The sequence below is a fragment of the Galeopterus variegatus genome, unplaced genomic scaffold, assembly GCF_000696425.1.
Source record: "Galeopterus variegatus unplaced genomic scaffold, G_variegatus-3.0.2 Scaffold1061, whole genome shotgun sequence".
Classification (NCBI taxonomy): Eukaryota; Metazoa; Chordata; class Mammalia; order Dermoptera; family Cynocephalidae; genus Galeopterus; species Galeopterus variegatus.
The window spans coordinates 132341-157816 of record NW_007727172.1 but is presented as its reverse complement, the minus strand read 5'-3'; the positions used below and the strand labels follow the sequence as shown (position 1 = coordinate 157816).

Here is a 25476-nt window from a genome sequence, read left to right as displayed (position 1 = left end):
CATGTGCCATGTTGCTAAGACTGAAACAATAAGAAATTTAAAAGTTCTGCATTCCTTGATTTCATGTTTAAATTTGTAAAAATGTTGCATTAATGGCCTATTTTGCATATCTGTTTGATTGTACCATCTTAAAGATTCATTTAAACCTGGGGAGGACATGACTCCTACCTTCTCATTAATAACATATTTTTCAGTGAGTGGATAACGAATGACCTGGATAGAAATCAGTAGAAATGCACATTGTCGTTAGGTGGAGAAAAGGGGAGGGAATCCACAACAACACTGACAAACAATTTTGAGGCCGAAGGTGGAGAAAGCAAGCCTCAAAGACAGACTGTCGAGGAAGGCTCTTAATTAAATATTCTGTTGTCTTTACATGTCAGACTATGAAGTAAAAGTCATACTAATGGAAATTAAGTTTTGCAAATGACTTTAAAAATCTTGGGTTAATAGAAACAAGTCATTTAACTATGGAGAAAAAAACAGATAACCTTTGGCCACAGATTATCTTAATGGGTTCTAAAAAAACATATAGGTCTACATGAGCATTTTTTGGTTTGTGGAGTTAACTACTGTTGGTAGCACACTGGTGGGGACGGGGAGTGGGAGGTAGTGGGCAGTAAGCACTCCAGCTGACAAGGGTCTGCCATTGGTTGATCAGAAGTGGAATAGAAGGCAAGCAGGAGAAAAATATTTTTCTTAAAAGGAAAATACATATTTTTTTTTAACTATCATTGGCCTACTCTCCTTTTCTGGAATAGCAACAAATAATTACCGCTCTTGCTTGAGATATAGAGGGCCTGTTTTTCAAGTTACTGTATTTCTTTTGTAATAAGGTGCTGGCACAGGGGCCCACCAGTTAGCTCAGCTGGTTAGAGCGTAGTGTTATAACACCAAGGTCAAGGGTTCGGATCCCTGCACAGGCCAGACATGAAAAAATAAAAAACAAACAAAAAAATGACAACAAGGTGCTGGCACAGAAACGGGGACTTAAGAGAATCGCATTTCAAACCAATGACTGTTAATAAATTATCCCACAGGCCACAGGTTTTACAGGTACTAGAAAAAATATGAAATTTGGAAATGCAACCCAGGCGTTCAGTTTCCCTTTACTTTTCTAAGTCCTTCAGGATTCAACATGGCTTCTTTCTGCAGTTTGACTATTGATCTTTACTGAATAGAGGTGATAACTATACGTATCAGAAACTCAAATCAAATGGAATAATGGTGTGATTAGTTTTACTTTGGAGGGTTTCCAGACTTTAGTTCTGTTTCTGTTCAATAGTGGTGATAAATACACAGCCCTGAATATAAAACAACCTAGTTTTCTAGTTGATTCTTAAAAAAAAAAAAACAACACTTTGCTTCAGCTCATGATTTTGTTTCCTGTTTTTTGTTTTTTTAATGAGGTTTAACTTGCAAATCTGCAATTTGGCAGCTTTCATTTCAGTTTGGGGCTTTTAGTATAGTTTGGTTCAAGTCTCTGGTTACTAAATGAGAGCAACCAAGCCAAATAGACACCATTCAACCTGCCTAATTCCCAAGGTCCTACCTCCCTGGGAAATGCTGGTCCTAGTCCCCCTTTGATGACTCATATAAGGCAAATTTACAGTTATGACCTTAATGTAACTGTAATACAGTTTGAAAATGCAAAGCAAAGGCATTTGGAATGAGTACTTGACAAAGTTATTTGGAATTTTTAAAGGAAATTGTCTCTGGAGGTTCTACCACTTTCAATTTTGATTATACTCAGCTCTTCAGCCCATCTATCAGAGCTGATTCAGGGATGAACTATTTTTTTAACTGGGGGAAATTGTGAGCGTTGTCACCTGGCTGCTCACCCCTATTGGATTCTTCCCTTGGAAAAGAGAGTCAGAGAGAAAAGGTCCAAACAACTGACAGAGCCAAAAACAGAAAATCAGGCTGGGTGGAAGTTTAAGAAGTATACTCTATATTTTTATGTTTTTTCCACAAATATTTTCCTGTATAATGATCTGCTCTTTTGAAGGAAAATATGGTTCTTGGAGAGAAGTTACAAAAATACTATTTCATGGCATACCAAGACCCAGGAGTTCACTTATTTTCAATTTTACACAAATAGGATAAATTTTAAGGGAACAGTTTCTTCATGTGTTTAATGAATTTTTGCCTGTGCAAATAATACAGCTTACCTTTCTCTTTCTCTAGAGAGGCCTTCCATAAACACAGGCTGGGTAAGCTATTCCAGAGCTACAGATTAGCTCTAAATTGAGCAGGTGTTATACCCCCTCCTCTCCTGCCCCTCAACCTAGCCTATAGCCAGCCTTCCAACTGGTGCAGGCAGGACTTCCATTTGATGCAGTTATCACCTCCACCATCAGGCTAAGCCATAAAAATATTATAAAGTAGACAAAATAGTTCTTGGTGCCCTTTGGCTGCCTTTTAGTACCTCTCTGCTTTTCCTGTACTACGGCTGTAGACCTGTGCTAGTCAATATGGTACCCACTTGCCACATGAAACTATTAAAATTTAAATTAATTAAAATTAAAATCAGTTCTTCAGTAGCACTAGCCACATTTCAAATGCTCAATAGATATATGTGGCTAAAAGAAATAAGCGTAAAACAGCCCATGCATCGATAGAGAAATAAAATTTGATTTTCAAAAATAAATCTAATTTATGGCACAGCTTTTTCTAGGAATTCATCTACTACACAATGGAAGGCATACTCTTATCTAGGCAAAGCACACCAGTGGTCAGGGGCAGTTGATCAATTTTCTAATCATCGTAGCCTTTGATGATAAAGACTAAGCTGTGGACATTGCTAAGATTGTCGCAGAGTTAAGCTGGAACTGTTAACAAGTGGATAGAGTATTCCCAGAAAGTTCTATTGGATGACACTTTGGACTTTTAGTTTCTTTAGCTTTTTGAGCATAACGGCCATTCCACAACTCTGTCCCCTGCAGCATCTACCAAAGTGCCTGATACAACTATTGAATGGGGGAGAAACTGACTAAGTGCTTAAGATGTTGTCGTCAACCATGCTAAATTCATTATAAGGCATCTCATTACATCATCTCATGAACACTATAAGGTGGATCCTATTACCATCCCCATTTTTCAGATGAGGAAACTGAGGTTCAGCGAGGTTAAATGATTTACTCAAAGTCACACAGTTAGTAAGTACCAAAGCAAGGTCCTTGTAACTTCAGGACCTATGATCTTAACCACTGCTCTGTACACCAAAAGAAAACTTCACAGAACTGCAAATTTTACCATGGACAGGCAGGCCCCTTCCCGAGTACTGGTGAGTAGGTGGCTTCTCCACAGCACTCATGCTAGCCAAGGCAGAGTAAAGACAGTTTGGGATTAGGGCCTGAGCATGAAAATTGAGGGCGTAAAGAAGTATGTTGATTTGTGTTCGAATGCGGGTATCAGATTACGTGGCTAACTGACTAGGTCTCTAAATGAAATAACAACAAATTAGTAGTTGTATTTGCCATATTGCATATGGCAATGGAGACCACTGACTTGACCCCAATGTGAATATTAGTGAAACCTAATCATTTCGTGAAGTCACCCCACTTGCTGCACTTACCAGAAGATTCTGTAACTTAAGCTTCCATGCCACACAGTTTGTGCCAAGACATGCAAACAGCATAAAATCAATTTTCCTGCAGCTTTCACAGTCAGTGTGTTTGCCTGACAAAACCCCAGCCAGACTACTTTTTTTTAACCAGCATAGCACCTTAAGTAGTAATACTTACCAGAACATTCCTAACACAGCAAGTAGGAAAAGACTTAAATCTAAACCCAACTGTTCAAAATTGAGAGCCACGGGAGAGGGTGAAATGTGAATATATTGAAATTGAACATTTTGGTGGCCCCATTTAGCCTTATAAGGTATTCTCTGCCAAGCATCTAGTGAGTTAGCTATGATTCTAGTCTGTGCCTCAGTAGAATTGACAGCACTTAACCTGACATCATCCTTCCTGACACTCACATGTGCCTATGCCTTCATGTGCCCTCTGACTTATCAGGGTGGCATCCCACCTTGCCTGCCCTCCCCAAGACCTATCTTGATTCCCCTTCTCTCCAGTATTCTTCTGGCACAAATTTTCTAACAAGCCAAATATCATACAGATGTTGTGGATATAGGTTGTGTTACTCTCCCATTGCCATGAGGGCATAATCTAGTATGCTGAGGACTTGCTACATGCCAGGCACTGTGCTGGGTCCTTTATATGAAATTATCTCACTTAATATTTGTTCTCCATTTCAGAGAAGTTTAAGTAACTTGTCCAAATCAAATAAAAGGCATGCTCTCTAATGGCAGGATTTAGGGCCCTATGACAGGCTGGTGGGTTATTATATTGGTGCCTTTTACCTCAGAGCACGTTGCACGGGCTTCAAAGCTGAGCCAAGGAAGAAAATTAGAATCATTTCAACATGCGTCAAAGAAAACCTCAATCAATTCACAGACATTTGGTCACTGTAATCACTAGCAATTTCTCCACTGAGAGGCAATGCGGAGTAGTAAGGAAAGCGCCTGTTATGGAAGCCAATAGACCTAGATTGAATACTACTTCTGTCATTTTGCATCTGTGCAACCTCAGAATTATCAGTTTACCTCTCTAAGCTTTGGAAGGAGAGAGAGGGGGCTAATACAGACTTTGGTGTCAAATGATCTGGATTTAAATCTCAGCTATTCATTTATTCATTCAGTTAATATTTATTGAGTACATACTATGTGACAACCTTCATTCTAAGTGCTCAAAACAAAACAAAGTCTTTGTGCTCATTGTTGTGGGTAAGACCAAAAAAAAATAAACAAACGCTATAAATAACATATATGTTTCAGTTAGTGTTAAGTGCAATTTTTAAAAAGCGGGTAAGGAGACAAAATGTTGGGGGGCTATTTCATCTCAGCTGATTATGGAAGGCCTTTCTGACATTTGACCAGACACCTGAATGAAGTGAGGGAGCAGGCCATGCAAACAGGAGGTGAGGTAGAAAGAAAAGCATTCCAGATGGGACCCCAAGAGCAAAGGCCCTGACATGGGAATGTGCTTGGTGGGTTTGGGGGAAAGGCCCTTGTGGCTGGAGCGAATTGAGAAAGGGAAAGGGTAGTAAAGATGAGGGCAGCAGAGAAGACAAGCCAGAGCCTGTTGTGCTGGGCTTCCTAAACCAAAGTAAAGATTGTAGATTTTATTCTGTTTGATAGTAAGTCATTTAGAGGGCTTTGAGCAGAAGAATGACATGATCCAATTTATGTGAAAAAGTACCCCTCAGACTGCTATGCGAGGGCAAAAGATGAGGAGCAGGGAGACCACTTAAACAATTGCAATGTTTTAGGTGAACAATGATTAGCTTGGATTAGGGTGGAGGTGGTCAAAGTGGTTGCACTTTGAATGTGTTTTGAAGATTGAGCTGACAGGTTGCAGAATGTGAGACCAAAGAGAGGGGTCAAGGATGACTAGAAGAATTTTGGCCTGAGCAACTGAACAAATTGGATGGTGGTGCCATTTTCTCTGCTGGAGAACACTGGAGGAGTAGCAAACGTAGGTGAGAAAGAGTCAGGAGCTCCATTTTGGCCATGCTAAGGTGGAGATGCCTGTGAGATACCTAAGTGGAGATGTCAGGTAAGAAGCTACATAATCAAGTCTAAAGTTTAGTGAGATCAGGGCAAGGAATTTAACCAGCTGTATGATCTTGGATAAGTAAACTAACTAATATAAGCATTAGTTACCTTCACAATAAAATGGGGATAATATTGGTTTCACAAGGTGATTTTATGAATTAGTAATAACGTATGTAATGTGTGAAGCACCATTTTTGATCCATGTAAGTGCTTAATAAATGGTAGCCCTCTCATTGTCAGTGGTCAATTGTAATAGCTGGCAGCTAGTTGTTGCTATTGTAGGATCATTGTTGATTGATCTAAACCCAGGTTGAATATTGGAATCACCTAGGAAGCATTTTTTAAACTGTTGGCCCCACCTCAGGCCAATTTAAATCAGAATCATAAGAGCAGTGATCAGTAGCTTCCCAGGTATATATCACCTACAGATAAAGAACAGATGAGCTGGCTTTAAGAGAACTCTTCAGATTAGTTCCAGCTCACCTTTTGGGAAACTAACTCTCCCAGTAAACACTAAGTGGAAAATTTGGACTCTTCTGGATATCCCTGAGCAGATTACTTCTTTTTTTCATTGCTTTTTTCCCTTAGTATGAAAATAATTCTTGCTCTGGGGACATGGAAGAAACAGTCTCTGCAGAAACTCAAAATATTGTAATTCAAGGATAGATTTTGCTCCTTAATAAAAGAACATTTTTTTCTCTCATTTCCTAGGATCTGCATTGTCAGGTTTAGTCTCTGCACTACAATTAATTGATTCAAGAATAACAAGGGTATTTAATTTCTCTTTTAAATATCTTAGTTATAGAAAATAAAAATACAGTTGGAAAGTGAAATCCAATTAGTCAGTGGTGATAGGTTCTAGACTGCTGAAGATGAAATTTTATTGAAAAACAGAACTCTAGCAGGCTGAGAGAAATGACCCTGAAGTGTTCAATAGTGATAGCAGGCATAGAGGCAAACTACTGCTTGGGAGTCAGGGAATTTGAGGCTTTGCTCTAGTTAATAGTGAAAAGGTATGGCTGGCACACTTTCTCTGTGGCCCATTCTCTACCCTGAAAACAGATTCTGCAATCTGAAGGGGAAGGTAGGCTGTTAGTAAAGTCAGCTTTTCAATAAGCACACACACCTCCCTTACCTAGTTTACGTATCCACCATTATGCTATCTTTCTTTAGCTGTGTTTTCATCTTTGCTGAAATGTAAGCTCTTCGGCCCAGCCCGGTGGTGCACTGGAGAGTGCGCCGCTTGGGAGTGCGGTGGCGCTCCCGCCGAGGGTTCGGATCCCATGTGGAGACCGGATCCCGCTCACTGGCTGAGCGCAGTGTGGGCGCAACACCGAAGGTTGTGATCCCATTGCTAGTCCCTGGTACGGGCGCGACACCGAGGGTTGCGATCCCGTTACTGGTCAGTAAAAAAGACAAAAAGAAAAAAGAAAAAAATGTAAGCTCTTCTGCAAAGGGATCAGACTTCAGGCTGTTGTCCATCATTTATACCTCAGCATGAATGTTTACAATCCTTTTCTGAGAGCAGGGTGGGGTCGGAGAGGGCATTTTGTACCTGGGAAGGCAAGTGGGGAAGAGGTGGTACTGCCCAGGTAGGGGAGTGAAAAATTAGGAGTATCTGCAACAGTAAACATTAACTCAGTCTTGCTTTATAACATGCCTAGTAGTCCATATTTATGTATTTTCAGTCTCAAAATAAGGAGAAAAAAATAATTTGTTGACTTCTGGTTTAAAAAATGGGGTTTTCATGTAGATTAAGGGCAAGACATCTTGGTCCCCAATCTAATATTTCAGGGTGGGAATAATAGGAATACCATGCCCCTTGAAGTTACGCTAAGGTATAGGCATCATTTAAAGCACAATTTGTGTGGACTTAGCCCAGCCCTGGCATATGCCTTACAATCATCCCTTAGCCTATCTGGGAATAGTGTACTATTTGAGAGCACAGACTCCAGAGCCTACATGAGTAAGTCCCAAGCTCCACCACAAATGAGCTGTGTGGACTTAGATAAGTTACTTAACTTCTCTGTGCCACTATTTCTGCATTTTAAATGGGGTAATCATATAATAATAATATAATCTATCTCATAGAGATTTATTACATGAGTTAAAACATGTAAAACACTTAAAATAGAGCCTGGAACAAAGTATGTCTCAACTAGACGTTAGTTATGGTGGTTTTTCCCACTTAATGTTGGCTCCATCAAAGCCCAAACAGCAGGGTTTCTCGACGTTGGCACTATTGACATTTGGGGCCAGGTAATTCTTGGTTGTGGGGACTGTCCTATGCATTGTAGGATGTTTTGCGGCATCCCTGGCTTCTACCCACTAGATACAGTAGCACTCCAAGTTGTGACAATAAAAAAAGTCTCCAAATGTTGCCAAATGCCTCCTGTGAAGCAAAATCATTTCTAAGTGAGAGCCACAGGGGTAGAGGGTACTGTGTCCCTTCCTCTATTCCCTAGAATAGAGCAATGGGACCTTGGAAATGTTTTCTCCAAGAGTTTGTTGATTCTGGCTTTCAAAGTCATATAGCCAGTGGTGCTACTTTCAACCCATTGAAATATGCTTAGTCTGACTTGGCAAGAGAAGCAGAAGATAATCAGAATAGTAATCTCACTTTGCACGCCAGGGAGGGACACTAGAAAGGTCAGTGAAAACTTAGCTGAGTTGTCACCTGCACCTTTGGAAAGGAGACATCTGAAGTAGCACTCCTTGAGATGGAAGGAAACCTGTCCCTGGACTTTAGAACACAGTTTGAAAATGTTAGGGAATGGCATTTGGAATGCGGACTTGATATTTGAGGGCAAAAGTCAATGTCTAGGCAAAAGATGACCTCCAGCTCCACTGAGGTTATCTAAAAGCCCAGTCCCCAAAATAACTTAGCCAGGATCATAACACACCAATAGAAAGGCTAAAAATAGAAACCAGTATTTCTTTCCCCTCCTCCCTCCTGTTTTGACCAATACATAGTCACTGATTATCTGAAGCAAAAGGAAACAGACAGGCAATACTTGTCTGAATGTTTAAGTGAAGGAAAGAAAGACAATGAAATTGGGGTTTTGGTCATGCTTTAGAAATGAAATCATTTTCTGTTGCCAAATTTTCTTGCTCCAAATCAAAATGGAAACCATTTCCTTTGCTTTAGGAGAAAAAAAAATTGTAAAATTCGGTGATTCCTTTTTCCAAAGGTACCTCATTAGAGCTATTTATTTCTCCAAAGCAGATGTGGAAGAAAAACATGTGTCAGATGCATTTGGCAAGCCAGATGTGCTCTTCCTCTTCCACCCCAAATTGCTCTGATCCCTTCACGTGGTGAAGTGTGGACACTAACGGCCTGTACCAGGTTTACAGTGAGTGACAAGAACGTTCACTTATTCCAGTGCCTTAGTTGGAGGTGATTGGGGTTAATTTAGAACTTACACTAATTTTTAAAAAAAACTTTACAAGAAGTAAAAATGTTTTTGAAGGCAAGTTGCTCTCTTTCATCAGAAAGGATATTGTCAGTGTTAGAGCAGAAGAGGTTGGGGTTGTAGGGGAAAGATCTGTAGCCTTGAATTCAGCAGACTTGAATGGTGTCTCAGCCTTGTTCCTCATTAGCTGTGGAACCTGGGGCAAGTTAGTGAGTCAGTAGCAAATCTTCAAATTTCTGCATAGGAGACCCTTCAAGGTGGCATTCTGGTTAGGACTTATCAGGAAACTGGATAGCAAGCACAGTTAATGCCAGGCTTGTTTATTTGTAGTGACTTTGAAGGCTAAAGCCCACTATGGCACCTCTCGGCATTGCCACTGTACTTATCCCCCTCACCCTTGGTTCCCTCATTCATAAAAGGGGAATTCATTCTTTCATTCAACAAGTATTTATTGAGCACTGCTAGGCCCAGACACTGTTCTTGGGGCTAGGGATTAAGCAGTGAACAAACAATAGCTGCTACACCCACCTCAGGGCTGCTCTGGGGCTTAAGTGAAATGGTGCGTGAAAATCACCATGGCAACCAGAAAGCCATATGCAAATATGAGGTTTGAAGACATTCAACTATCTCCTGCTTCTAGTAATGATAAATCTAAGGCCTCTCGGAATAAGGAAGGGGCATACTTGAAAGACTATATGATGGGCAACACTCTTGCCACAAAAATCTTTGCTTCCTGGGCCTAAGCCAAGTGCTTGAAATTTTCACTGTCAGAATCACAAATTAAAGAATTTCTGTAGACCTGAGACTTATGACTATGTTAAAGAACTTGAATTTTGTACCCGTTCTATTGCACAGTAAGGTGACTATGGTCAACAGTTAAGTTTTATGTATTCCATAATAGCTAGAGGAGAGGTTTTTGAATGTTCTTGCCACAAAGAAATGATAAATGCATGAGGTGATGGATACATTAACTACCCTAACCCGATCATTATACAACATATATATGTATCAAAACATCAAATTGTACCCCACAAGTATATACAATTACAATATGTCAATTTAAAAATAATTTTTTTAAAAAAATAACTTCAGAATGGGCTCACCTCATCCACACCTTATGCTATTCTCCTACTCTGCCCACCCCACTAGGACACAGAAGCATATTGTCCTCTTCCAATCCCATCAAACATTAGGAAAGGCAAAGGAAGGGGTGGGGGGAGAGGAGGAGGTTAGGAGCTCTCCAAAGCAGTTGCATCATCAGCTTCCTTTCCCTCTAGTACCTTGCCTTGTAAGGATCATCTGTCCATACCTGTGAGGCAACATTTGCTCCTGAATGTAAGGGAGGGCACAGGAGGCACATGGGAGTTCTGTAAGTGCTCAGCATAGGCAGACAGAGGCCCAAAGCCACCGTTTTGAATTTGTACCAGCTAGCAGTGCCTCTATTAAAAGCAGAAATTTCAGAGGGGGCTAAATGATTCAGAAGGAAAAGGCAGATTATAGTTTATAATTATATTCTCTTAATCAAAGTTACAATCTAGACCAGAAACTGACAAAACTGTCAAGCAATAAGTAGTCCATAATAAACTTAGAGAAGGCGAAATGGATGAGGGTAGTCATTTTTGTTTGAAACTCTTGCCATATTTCCCTTTCTTATTGTCCTGTACACAGAGATGGCTTTTTCCAGACTCTAAAAGGTGTCTTTTACAATACCAAGAAGCCCACTCTCCTTTTTGAGGTATAAATCCCCCATTCATATAAAAATGATCCCTTGCTTAAGGGTAAGAGAAGCCCTTATAATATCAGTGAACATCTCCATGAGAACCAAGACTGCTGATGTCACAAAAGGGGTACAGGATGGATCTCTGAGGGAGGCAGACAGTGAAATAGGGGGAGAGGAGTGGAGGCTGAGCACCCCAAAGTCAAATCTAGCCTCTCTTTGGCATGTATGTACAAGACTAGTCCTTCACACACAGTGATAATATAGGTATGGTGGCAACAGTAGCCAAAAAAATAAATAAACACATAAAGCCAGCCCATTCCCCTTTAAGGAACACTGAGATACAAAATACCTAAAACCATCTTCCCCTGTCCCCTTTATTCTAACCTCTCAAATTATTCACTCAGAACACATTGTATCTGTTTGAGGCAAGAGATGTTACAAAGACCAATACTCTTTCTACAAACTATGTAATACTTTGTCTGCACTCTGACAGTAAATTAATACCATAAGCGAATTAGCATATCATGCTTCTGTTGATAATTATTCTTCCAATTTATTGGTCTATTTTGTTAATTCAGTTAATTCTGGACAATCAGCGTATGGAAAAGTGTTTGTTGAATCCCATCAAAGTGAAAAATTGTGCTCATGTCCAGATCACGAGAAGAAAGGGTTCCATTGTCTTTTGTGTTAGTGCCACTATTTCAAACATATTGTGGTCAATTCTGGGGGCCACATTTTAGGAGGGACTTTGAAAAATTAAAAAGTATCTAGAAGATTGTGACCAGAAAAGGGGAGTTGACCAGAATTCATGTAATACAAGTAATAAATGAAGTCCCTTAAAATGTTTAGCCTGCAAAAGAGACAAATAACAGGTGGCATTGTGGTGGTAGACTTCAGGCTGTAGATTGTGTGGGACAGAGAGCATATTTATTCTGTATCACTCACTACAGAAGAAAGAATTAGGACCAGTGGGTGGCACTTCAATTTTAATATTCATTTATTTCACAGACACATAGTGAGAGTTTACTACATGCCAGGCATAATGCTAGACACTGAGGATGCAGAGACAGAAAAGACATGATCCCTACTTTGAATTAGCTCAGATTTGGCTAAGGATAACCATTACAAAGCAGTATAATTGGTACTCCCTACAACAGAGAGGAGAGACTGCCCAATTCAAGCAGAGGCAGAAGTAGGATTGGAAAGGAGAGGCTTTCATGAAGGATGTCAGCCCAACAAAAAATAACTTTCTATCAACTTGAACTGTCCCACTATGGAATAAGCTAGTTCCTAAGCCTCCTCTGAGCTAGAGAGTGTCTCACCATTAGAGGCATTTGAGCAGAGAAGCTATTGCTTCATTGAATGATAGGCTGAACAAGATGGTTTATAAGGTGACGTGTAGCTCTAAAACTCTATTATTCTACTGACTCCAACTGGATGTTCTATTTTAACTGTGGATATTCTGTTTTAACTCATAGGAAAGAAGAAAATTTCATTCACCAGCTTTCCCTAATAGCAATGTTCTGGTTAATGAGAATTTTGATGTAAAAAAAAAAAATACTAAACAACAAAACATAAATTTAAAAGGAAAATTTGCCATTCAACCCATTTTTCTTCCACCAACAAAATTCTAAAAATTCAAAGTCAGATGATAATGATTTTTGTGGATGAACAGATCATGGGCATTCACCAGGGATATATCTGGAGACCCAAATACATAAATAATAAGAATGTGATTTCCCCCATAAAATGAAGTAATGATTCAGTAAATATGGGAAATTCATAATGAAGTAATCTATAATGTTATAAAAATAAATTCTGCCACCAAAAGAAATAATGCTTTCTTTACTATAAAAATCTGTAATGTTTATCATCACTTCCTGTGTGACAATCACTGTTATAAGTATGTATTAACTCATTTAATTTCTCCCAATAAATCCTTGAAGTAGACACTTAAAAAAAATCTTCCCATTCTACTGATGAGGAAATTGAGACACATAGAGGCTAGATAATTTATGCACTTTGCAAGTGGGATTCACACCCAGGCAGTCTGGCTCCTCACTCTTAACCACTGTATTATACAGTTGCTTTGTACTTATCTGGGTCAACAGAATACTTTTATCACTAGAGAGCTACTGTATGCACAATGACTAAGAGTAACCAACACAATTGCAAAGAGATACAAGATCTGAGTGGGGGGCTGAGTGACTCGCTAATCACTTGCTTTCATGCACCAGACTCTCAGGGCCCAAGGTTCAAATTTTCACCTCAACAAAAAGACAAATTCTCCCTATCTTTGACTTTCATGATTTATTACAAATAGTTGGAACTGTGACTGTTGAATTAATTAATTCTAGGGCTCTGTGTTGTCTTTGTCTGCTACTTTGGATTAATCTGTTCCTCCTCCATTCATGTATTTCTCCTTTGAATTCCCTTTGCTAATTATCTAGCAGTGCTATGAGAATTGCTCATGGCCTCTCTGCATAACTGCTGTTTTTTCCTTCTTTGGTACAAAATGGTGCTCTGTGGGATGAAAGAAATGAATTGTGTCAGGTTGAAGAAAAATGAACTTGTTATTACACATCCTGCCCATAATTTTTTTAATTTCTCCCAGATGATTGAGATAAGATTCAATTCCTTTTATTGCCTTTAGTATTTCTGCCAAAATAAGGTGGACTACAAAAAAAGAATAAGGAAATGCTAGTGATTTTTTTTCTTCTTTTTGGTCTGAATGTCACAGTACCATTTAAATATTAGTGAGGAAAATAAACATTTCATCTTAATTTTTCTCACTTATGAGCCATTCCTTTTTGCCCCTTCTAACCTCCTTCAGAATTCAGTCATCAACCAGGTCCAATCACTTCTGCCACTAACTAACTTGTCATTTACTGCATTCATTAATATCTGCTGCAAGTACACTACACACATTTAAAGTGCCCACTTCAAGCACTGTCATTTATTCTCCTGGAAATGCATCATTACCTAAAGGAATAAACCTTTTAACCTGTATCAGCAATCAAAGAGCTCAAGTAAATGATGAAGTAAATGAGTCCAAATTACAGTGCACTTGGATCAGAATTCATGGACCCCTTTGCCCTTGACTTATAAATTTATCTTTGGAAGTAATGGCCTATTTGCAAATAGTATAAGAAGAAGTTGGTATGACTCCCCTCCCCCCAACCATGTGCTCAGGTCTGATTGAGCCAAGATGAAGAACACAAGGAGGCATATGCATGTGCGTATACCTCTTTATAAGTGCACAAAAATACATACCCACTGTAGTGCTGTCTATAATGCCAAAAAATTGGAACTGATCTACAAGCTCTTCGGACGGGGATTGGGTAAACAAATTATAGTATATCCATTAGTTGAAGTGCTATATAGCCATTAGAAAGAAGATATGTTTATTTCAGTAAAGTATAAAGTGGTGCAAGGGAATAATAAAAACCAAATTCAGTGTAGTGGTTATTTTTGGTTAGTAGGGAGGGATATACAATTAGGGAGGGGTAGATAGGTGGAGTTCAACTAACTTCATAATGTTTAATTCTTAAACTTTGTGGCAGGAACACAAGGGTTCTTACTTTTTTTATATCTTTCTGTGTATCTAAATTATTTACTCTTTTAATTCTTTGGGCAACTGACTAAGGAATTCCTACCAAAATAAAACAGTCATTGACAATGTATTTCATTATGATGCTTAGGAATCATTTTATGTGTCAGATGAGGATGGTGTAATATGGAATGAGCACAAATGACTATGGGTGAGATTTCAATCTTACAAAGCCTTGATCATTAGGGATTGTTGGGGGGAATTATGGGGATGGGCATCAAAGGCAGGCTAAGCAGCACTTAAAAAGAGGATTGTAAAGCACATATCCTGGTTGGTTTAGCAGGGGATTGGACATGGTCATCTTTAGAAAAACTTCAGCTCTAGAATTCTACAGTTCAGTAAAGGTAGTGCTCGTAGCCATTTTTAACCAATCTTCTGATATCTTTAACCAGCAATTTGTTCATCACACTGATCAAGGCTAATCTTCAGTTCTTAAGCAAACAAATCTTTAGTAGTGACCACATATCAGGCATTGCACTGGCTGCCAAGAGGGCTACCAAAATGAATAAGGCATGGAACTCTGTCCTCAAGAAACACCCAAGTAACATGGGGAAGACAGACAGGTAGCCAACTCACCTTAATGTAATGTAATAAAGTCTATAGTAAAGTGCTTTGGGAAGACAGCCAAGGAAGCACTTCTGTAGGGGCAGGAGAGAGTTAGGAAAGATGTTACAGAGGACATAAGATTTGCTCTGGATCTTGTAGGATGAATAAGGTAATTCAGGTACAAGCAAAAACATAACCAAACTCATAAGACATAAAAGTATGTGGCTTATTTCAATGAACAGTGAGTAGTAAGATATTCCACTTTCAACAGTTAGAGTGGGTTTTAAGCTTCAATGACTTTGGGGGGCCTTTCAATCCACTACAGCAAGTTTGTTGCTCTGTTACACATTTATATCTTTGAAGTCTGAATCTCCATTATCAAATTCTTTTTTTTTGGGGGGGGGGGGGCTGGTACAGGGATGGAACCCTAAACCTTGGTGTTACCAGCACCACACTCTAATCAGCTAACTGTCCAGCCCCTTCATAAGTATTCATGAATATCATACATACAAGTTTGGATTTTGTCCTGAAGGTATTAGGGAACTGTCAGAGGATCTTAAAGAAGAAAATAACTTGATCAGGTTTACTGGAGGATAAATTGAAGAGAGAGATGAGGCAGGAAGACCAATTAGGAGACAATATAGTCCAGACAGAAAACGATGGGAGTCTGACCAAGGGAAGGCAATGGTAATGAGAATGGAAATATGAAAGGACAGATTCTACAGGCATTTCTATATTAGAATAAACATGACATAATGAGGGACCAAGGGAAGAGTAAAACCAAACCTAGTGTATTAGTCCGTTTTGTGTTGCTATGACAGAATTACCTGCGACTGGGTAATTTATTAAGAACAGAGGTTTATTGAGCTTACAATTCTGGGACAGCTGCATCTGGCAGGGGCCTCAGGCTGCTTCTACTCATGGTGGAAAGTGGCAGGCAGCCAGCAGGTACAAGCAGATCACATGGCGAGAGGAAGCAAGGGCGGGGGGACGTGCCAGGGTTTTTTAAAAAACCAGCTCTCGCAGGAACTAATAGAGCGAGAACTCCCCCGCAGGGAGAGCATTAATCCATTCATGAGGGATCCACCCCATGACTCAAACAGCTCCCAGCACTGAGACATTGGGGATCAGATTTCCACATGAGTTTTGTGAGGACAACACATCCAAACTCCATCACCTAGTTTGGAAGTTAAGTGGTTGACTGACAGAATTTAGAAGGAGAGCTAGGCTTTACATGGAAGATAAGAAGTTTGCTTTGGAAGTATTTAATCTGAAAGTGTCTATAGGACCATCAGGTTGAGATGTCCATCAGCAGCGCTTATTTGCTGTCTCCCCAAAGCATATCTTGAAAGCAACCTCTTCTCTCCACCTCCACTGCTCCCACCCTAGTCCAAGCCACAATCATTTCTCCCATGGACTATTAGAATAGCCTCCTAACTAATCTCCTTGCTTCTACTCTGACCCACCTTATAGTCTATTCTTCATACAGCAACAGAGTAATTCTTCAAAAATTTAAAAAATTCAAATCATGTCATATCACATTCTTCCTCAAAATCTTCCAACAGTTTCCTATTACATGTACAATAAATCCAATCTGGCCTCTGATTATCCTTCTAAGCTTATTTCCCACCACTCTCCCTTTTGCTCATTTGGCTTCAGCCATATTGGCTTCTTTTTGTTGTGCTTTCTGCAAACGAAGCATGTTCCTATCTCAGTGGACAGTTTTAGTGAGTCAGTATGGGCCTCAGTGAGGGTCAGATTGCCATAAACACAATGCTTAATTCCCATGGTGACAGTTCTGGGAGTTCCAGCCCCCCTGTAATTATTTGGGCAGGTCCAAACAAGGCTCGAGAAATGCTATGTAGCTTGGACTTCCTGTCAAGATGGTGGAATAGACAGTCCCCAGTGTCACTCTCTCCCACAATCAACCAATTTACAACTATTAAAAAGCAACAACAGCCAAGCTGGGACCACTAGAGCTCAGGGGAGGAGGAGGAGAGACCTACAGAGTACATGAAGGCAAGAGAAGCCACGATGAGAGATAGAAATGACCGTTCTAACTGTTTTGTGCCCCAGCCACTTCAAACCTGGTCCTGGTGAGCACATGGAGCAAGAACTGGCAAAAGCTACAGCAGGGACTTTCATATGAATTTGCTTGGAGGCTGCAGAGGAGAAGAGGGACTTGGTAGCTCCCAAGCCAACAATACCACTAACAGGGTTCCTGCAGACCCACACAGGAGTGAAGGGCCACAGACAATGGAAACAAGGAGCCACTCAGAGGCCAGTGAGTCATCACGAGGGAATGGCACACGGCCCATCCCATGGGAAGTGTTTGGAGTGTGGGCAGTGAAGGAGACGGACCACTGGGGAACACTGGGGCACAGCATGGACAGCTGATCTGCCTTCCAATCAGCACAGTCCCACTCAGTGGAAACTGGTCAGGAATATAGAACTGCAGAAAAGATTCAGGCCCAGACCAGGGTTTCTACACAATCCACGTGTACCAGACCTCAAAAGACCCAGAAGTGATTACAGGGTCAACAATTAAAACCTGAGCTGCACAGAAAGCCTTCCCCAGAGGATCAGCAGCAAAGCAGCAATTTAGCTCAACCACAGAGCTCAAGTGCTGGTTCCTTTAGGAAGTTCCCCCCCCATTTCAAAAGTAAGCAAAGGACAACAAATTAGTTCCAGTGCAGAGTTTAAGTGGTGGGGGTAGCTAATAATCCAACACAGAACTGAAAGAAAAAACAAAAAAACCCACAGATCAGAGACAAAATTCTGATATTAACCAGTAAAGGTCTAACACCTCCAAAGAACACTTATAAAACCTAGAAAGACTGGAAACCCCCTGGGCTCCCAAGCCAGTGGAAGGGCCATGGGCCTCAGCCACACTCCCCTGATGGCCATATCCTGCCCAGCAACGACCACCAAGCCACTGCCAGAAGCACCCCAGGCTCCCGAGCTGGGGGGATGAGGGGCCAAGGGTCTCGGCCACACACCCCCGATGCCTGCACCCAGCCCAGTGATGACCACCCAGCCACCGCTGGAAGCACTCCAGGCTCCTGAGTCAGGGTGGCGTGGGGACAGAGAAGCTCAACCATGCCCCCCACATCCATATCCAGCTCAGCGACAATGAGGCCACCACCGAAGGCCCCTGTTCTCTCCTGTCAGAATGAGGGTAGTGCCATGGGCCTTGACCATGCCCTCCCTCCTTTCTCCTCCTCCTACCCTAACTCCTTCCCCCTTCCTCTCTCCCCCTCCCCTCAACTGCTTGGCAACAATATCTTAGAATGAAAAATAATAATAATAATAATAAATTAATTATTTTTTAAAAAAAAGAAAGATGCTATGCACTGGCCAAAGTCCAGAGATGAGCAACTAGATAAATAATCAAAAAAGCTGCAGTGGAGGCCAGGAAATCCCATAAAAGGACACTTGAAAACATGGCATATGTTAATGGTTTCTACCATGCTATCTCACCTCTGGTCAAATAGCTCCTTAGAATTTTTCTTTAGGGGGCCGGCCCGGTGGTGCACTGCTACAGTGTACCGCTTGGGGGTGCGGCGGCGCTCCCGCCAAGGGTTCCGATCCCACATACAGACCGGTTCCCGCTCACTGGCTGAGACCACCATTCTACTTTCTGTCTGTATGGATTTGCCTATTCTGGACATTTCTTATAAATGTCGTTATAATAATATGGGGTCTTTGTGTCTGGCTTCTTTCACTTATGCTGTAGCAAGTATCAGTACTTTATTTCTTTTTATTTCTGGATAGTATTCCATTGTTTCAAGGTTCATCTATGCTGGGCCGGCCCGGTGGCGCGCTGCTATAGTGCGCCGCTTGGGAGCGCGGCGGCGCTCCCGCCAAGGGTTCCGATCCCACATACAGACCGGTTCCCGCTCACTGGCTGAGTGAGGTGCGGGCGCGACATTGAGGGTTGCGATCCGTTGCCGGACACGAAAAAAGACAAAAAGGGGGGGAAAAAAAGAATTTTTCTTTAGGGATTTCATTCTTAAGGACCTAGCTTGTTTCTAACTCAGTTGGAAGTTCTGGGGTCATTGAGACTATGCTTCCTTTATATTCTCCATCATGATTAACATAGAGCTAGAGACAGTAAGCATTTAGTACATGTTCTAAGGACCACCTGAATTGAGATTAAATTTAACAGGACTTAAATCAAAATTCAAAAAGGTAAAATTGAGGGAGACTTGGCTTGGTAGAAAGAAATAACAGTTTTGGTTTGGCCTCAACTTGAGTTGAGGAAAGGACTCTATTCACTCTACTAAATTCTTCACACCCCTAGTAGAGTGCTTTGTCTATAGTAGGTGCTCAGTAAATATTTGTTGAAAGGATGGATAAGTAATGAAATACATTAATACAAACTCAGGCAGCATTGATAGAAAATAATGCTCCCATAACAAGAAGCAAATAGGTGTTGTTGTTTGGGGTTTTTTTGTTTTTTTGTTTTTTTCTTTTTTCATTCTGTACTGGTTCTATCTCTGGGGTGCCATGTTTATTTCTAGACACTCCAATTTAAGAGAGACATAACCAACTAGAATGTGCCTATGGGTCAAAGACCAAAGTTGCAAGAGTTCTGGAAACAGTATCAGTCACTGGAGTTTCACCTGCTGAAGAGATGAGGAGGGGACATCATAAAAGCCTTGCAATATTTGAAGGGCCATTGTGCAGAAGAAGGAACAGAATTGCTTAAATAGCTCTAGTGGATAGAACTAAAGTGTGAGAATTATAGGGAAACAAAGATCAGCTCAGAATAAGGAAGTACTTTCTTACAATAATTGACATGTGGAGTGGGCTGAATAAAATGGTTGTACACTCCCTTCCAATGGGCGTTTTCCAGGCAGGTACAGGATAAACACACAGCAGAATATTGTACGGGAGATTTCTTCATTGAGGGGAAGATTGAACTAAAAAAGTGCTTTTCAAACCAGATTGTAACCAGTTATTGGGGCCATGGAATCAACTTAGTGGGTCCTGACCAGCATTTTTTAAAGTGAATTAGAATGGAATAAAAATATCAGAAAGCATCACACATAACAAGGCGAGTGTGGTTTTGAGAAACCTGTTTTGGAAGCATGTTTATATATGTCTGAATGCGTCTACTAGGTTGCAGTGTAACATGTTTTACTTACTGTGGATTGCAATCAAAAAGGTTTGAAAACTACTGCACTAAGGCCTTTTCCATACTGAATATCCGGCAGCTCTAAGAACTCTTATCTCTTCGGTGCAGAGATCCAAAATTGCTGTGTACGAGAAAATGTGGTCTTACATGAAATCGGCAGAGCCATCTGTGTTTACCAAAACAACAGCAGACGGAGTGGCCCGAGTGCGGAAGTCCAAGGGGAAGTTCGCCTTCCTGCTGGAGTCAACAATGAATGAGTACATTGAGCAGAGAAAGCCGTGTGATACGATGAAAGTTGGTGGAAATCTGGATTCCAAAGGCTATGGTGTGGCAACCCCTAAAGGCTCAGCATTAAGGTGGGTGGAATAATATAACAATATCCGTGTTGTTATAGTATTCCACCTACCCTGATGCATTTTGTTGTCATTTTCTTTCTTGTGGATTTTGAGGTAACTTTTAAAAGTTTAAAATCTACAATATTCCATGGAGTTAAATAAGACGGTAAATTATGGTTTCATCTATTTAATGCATCCATTTTTTTTTAATGTTCTCTCTCTGTGTTGTCCTCTCTGACTGTTTGTTGCTGTTTTAATTTTACAGTTCAACGGCTTTTTCAATTTAAATGGTAAAAGCCAAGTTATGGTGCCATATGTGACGAATGTTAATTGCATGGATGTGGTGTTCTTGTTACTTTTTTTCTCAAAGACAATTTCCCCATCCCGCACACTTCAGTTTTGAGCAAATGTTATCCTCCATGCCACCTTCCAATATTTAACCCTGTATTTGCTGTACAGACATTTTTATAGCTCCACGTTCTGTGAAATTTAGCCAATTTGTCCTCTTGTGCTCCTTTTTATACGTTAACGATTTCCTAAGCATTTGTGCATTTTCTTACAAGTTATGTTTTATCGTTTCAAGAAATGCTGTTAACCTGGCAGTATTAAAACTGAATGAGCAAGGCCTCTTGGACAAATTGAAAAACAAATGGTGGTACGACAAAGGAGAGTGCGGCAGCGGGGGCGGTGACTCCAAGGTCAGCCTCAATGTCACCACAACCGGGTACCCTTAGTGACGAGTAATCGGCAAGACTGTTATCTTATTACTGAGGAAAGAGCACAAGACTCACACATAAAGTGGAATGACCAGGTTATTCCCCTGCCTGGCAGCTTCTGGTACCAGAAAGACTTTAGGGTACTGCCCACATTTTTGATCTAACTTGGGTCCCTTCTTAAACTCCCAGACAGAGGCTCCCTGTCCGTACCCCTTCCCTTCCCTCACACACCAGACTGGTTGCCTTATGAAGGCCATGACGTGGGTTTCAATGCCCTAGGCTTTCAAGAGCCCAAGGCTTTCCTGTGAGACTGTCTCTGCCTGCCTCAGTTGAGTGGTGTGAGAAATCAGATCCATACTGAAAAGTCAGGTTATAGCCTTTTTTTTTCCTAGGACATGATGGTTGCTCATAGAGGTTGGTTGGTTGGGTAGGGGTGGCTTCTTCCATTATGTGTATGAATGATGAGATGTTCTCTATGTGTGATGGCCCACTTAAGCAGACCCCATTTAGTTTGAAAGCCAAATAACAAGCTTGGTTTCAAGTTAAATGGGGTCTTTCTTCAATAGGCCACCCCATAGAGACTTTGCAAAGACGTTTTCTGTATTTAAACAAGTGTGTCACCTAACTGTGATACTATGTTTGTATGAATTCCTGATTTGGCTTCTCCTTAGCCATGTTCTTGGTCCAGGTAGGTCTAATCATTATCCAAGCTACCATCATGAGAAAACCCATCTTACTTGACATTCCTTTGGCTCCTAACATTCTTCAGGGCTAGAATGAATGAATGAATAGCCATCATCCAAGCAACAAGAAATAGGGGCAATCTCAGAAGCCACGATACCAAGTCATGGGAAGACATGTTGGGTAAGTACAGGAGAAGACCTGAAAACAGAATCCTCCATAGCCCAAGGGGCATGAGAATTATATTGAAGCATGTAAGATCAGCTCTGTATGACCAAGATAACATGGGCATCTTAAGGTGAAGAACAGTGTTTCCCAACCACAGACCAACAAACTGGCAAGCCAAAACTTTTCTCCTTCAGAGACAATGGTTATATTTTTACTTCTCTCTTTCCCTCAGGACCCTGATAGAAAAGTTAGTTTGCCAGTCTGCAGTATAATAAGGGTTTGGAAACACTGATCCAGAGCACTTTCAAAGAAATAAATTTTAAAACAACTTTCTTTACCATATAATCTTACCAGCCATTGACAAGTCCTTTTATTGTAAAACCTTGATTAACCAGAACGTGTCTAAGGCAGTACCCCAACTGACTTGCCCCCCTCAGTACTTCACATTGATGAGAAAGCAGCAATAGTACCCCCTAAAAAGAAGACTACAAGGAATGGATTTTTTTTAATGTCATTTGCCAGGAGAAGACCTATGGTTAGGTCACATTCAGCACTTTCTCCTGTGTCTTCTCTCCATCTGGATTGACTCTTGAACATTACAGGTGAGAAAGAGGATACAAGCATTTTAAGAAAAAATGTTATTAGCCAAGAATGAAGCAAAATGTGTATTCTTATTGAAAATTCCATTCATCCCTTATGGATTCCAATTAATCAAGGTTTTACTATGTGTCAAAAAGCAGTAACTTCCTTTCCCACCAATGTGAACTGATAACATTGACAATTTAGCCAAGCTTTGGGCTCAGTTGATTTTTACAATGGCTAAACTGATGCCCAAAGTATTTAGCACCTTCTTCCCAGTCTTTTTCTCATGTTATTAGCAGGCCACGGAGAACCTAACTGTATCACTGAAGTGAGTTGCAGAATGAAAATTGAGCTGGATTGGATACATTGCTCTCACGAATTCATCATTCACATTCAGCATGGTTAAAAAGGAGCCATGGACTATATCAAGATGACTCTAAAACATCCACATGATGCCAAGTGCCCAGAAGTTTTCAAATAACCAGACGTTTAATGTTATGTAAACAAAAAGAACATCTGCACATATTTGGCTGTATTTTTACTTTTCATCCAGATGTTCTGGTATCATGAAGACCCTAGAATTTTAGACCAGCTATTTGTTAATTACAACCAGCAATCAAGTTTTTTCCCTCAGCTGGTACTGCTGCAAAGTTTTCTTATCAAGTAACTTTATTGCCAGCTCACGATTTCCAGCTTACCTGAATTTTGATATGCAAATAGAAAAATATTTCAGTAGATCCTATGTTTTTCAACTTCTTTGACCATACTGCTACCTGCCAGGCATCTTTCAAATCACTTTTCTTGGCCATTCCTGCAGCCAGTCTTTTGAAATAAGTCAACCCCTTTCTCAACTATGGATAATAGTACTGTGATCAGTGCTGCGCTTCCAACGATTGCTTATTCTGTTTCTGGATTACCAAGGAGCTTGCCTTTATCTTCATCCTTCTTGCTACCTGCTGTTTTCTGAGTGAGCAAGAGAAGGGCAAGAGATGAACTTGAGTCTGTTTTACCACTACTTAGTGCTGATGCTAAAATCAAATCAGTGGAGAAGGAGGTAGAAATGGAAGTAAAACCTCAGTAATTTGGAGCCCTCTAATTAATAATTTGTGATAAGCTAGACAGGGACCCATCTACAAGTTAACTTTATATTATCAGGGATGAGGACAAGACAGGTTTGTTAAGCAAATAAAGAGTTTAGACTGTCAGTTGAATTTTTTCTTAAGAGAACAAATCCTTTTCCAAATGTTGGAAGCACTTATCAGATATAATCATATTCATTACAAATCTATCTGCTAAAGTACTTCTCACGAGGACCTCAACGAAGGCAATGTTTTATAGTCAGTTTGAATTACAAAATAGACTTAAAGTAATAAAACTGTCATTCTTCAAACCTACTTTGTAATTCAGGGCTTGCTTTACTCATTCAGACAATCCTTCCCCTCTGTTAGTCGAAATCAGTGAGGTTCTACTATATTAGCAAAATGGCTTGAGAATTATACTTCTTCATTGCATCCCATCCTCAGTTAATGTGGCAATTGACTGTTGAATATACCATCATTTCACAGAGAGAGTGAGACCCAGAGACGATGGTGACTTTGAGAAGGTCATACAGCTAATGCTGTCACAAATCTCTGCTAACTTTCAGGGTCACCTCTTGTGATAATATTGTAGATGACAATTTATCACATCTACCCATCTGACTGCATGTGAATCTGACTGCATGTGATCTGTTTCCACAAGAGTCAGGTTCATTCTCAACTACCTTGGTTACTAGGCAAATAGCATATTTAAGCCATTCGAGCCCTCAGTACTGATTACTAAAAATGACAATAACCACAAGCCCTGACATTTATGAGTGCTTTTACTTTTCAATAACACATTCATACCTATTATCTCAGAAACCAGGAAAGGGAGAAATACCTGTGTTACTTATGTCTCTGTCTCTCTCCTGCAACCTTTAAATAATGATAAGTGGGCAATTACGTTAAATTGTTGGTTTTTTTCTCTCTGGCATAAGACATCACAAATTCTGAGCCTATTCTGGAAAAGTTACTATACTATAGAAAAAAACCAGCAACTTTTCAGGCCGTTATAAATGTGCACATGTCACGGGTAAGAGGTCACGAAAAATAAATAAATAAATAATTTTTTAAAAGTAGAGGTGAAGGGCCGACCCCGTGGCACACTCGGGAGAGTGCAGCGCTTGGGAGCGTAGCAGTGCTCCCGCCGCGGGTTCGGATCCTATATAAGGATGGCCGGTGCGCTCACTGGCTGAGCGTGGTGCGGGTGACACCAAGCCAAGGGTTGCATCCCCTTACCGGTCACAAAAAAGGACAAAAAAAAAAAGTAGAGGTGAATAAATAAATAAATATGCACATGCTTAAGCTAATGAAATACATATTTTATTTTATTTTATTTTATTTATTTTATATTATTTATTTTATTTTATTTTATAAATACAAAAGAATTAAGAGAACAAGGTCAGTCACTCAGGCAGCTTCTGAACCAGATCTACAGGCTAGAACCAAAATACTGTCTGGCTTTAGCAATTTCCCAAACCTGGGCTATTAGTGCCTAAATAAGCAGACTTGATCTTTTCCTTGATGAACTATAAATGCACAGGCAAGGGTCATGGAAATTAGAGCTGTGGTTTGGGAATTTTCAACCTGCAAATCACCCTTTTGTGTTAGTGCTTTACTACAATATGTGTGCAAATGCAGTAATTAAGAGCCAGTAGGTTGTTTCAGCGATAAACCCAGATCACCAGGAGTTTGTGACACAGCCAGTGAAAGTCTGTCACTGTAAATCACAGCAGAATGGGAAGTTAGTTACCACATAGGAACATTAGCCTCCTTCCACAGCTGCCTGTCACCTCAAACTTTGATATTCTTCTGATCCCCGCCCCCCCCCCCCCCCCCCCCCCCCCCCCCCCTCCTTCCCCTTTT

At 40.5% G+C, this 25476-nt stretch overlaps 1 protein-coding gene across 3 annotated transcripts in view; it reads left to right on the top strand.

Moving 5' to 3' along the window:
- Positions 1 to 25476, top strand: part of GRIA3 (glutamate receptor, ionotropic, AMPA 3) — a 276738-nt gene that overhangs the window by 232466 nt on the left and 18796 nt on the right. For 2 of the 3 annotated variants that reach the window (XM_008574541.1, XM_008574542.1), the window contains exons 13-14: positions 20158 to 20405; positions 20968 to 21082. In XM_008574541.1, coding sequence (XP_008572763.1) covers positions 20158 to 20405; positions 20968 to 21082 — 363 coding nt within the window. The remainder of the gene's footprint in view (positions 1 to 20157; positions 20406 to 20967; positions 21083 to 25476) is intronic. The other variant, XM_008574539.1, reaches the window with a different exon arrangement.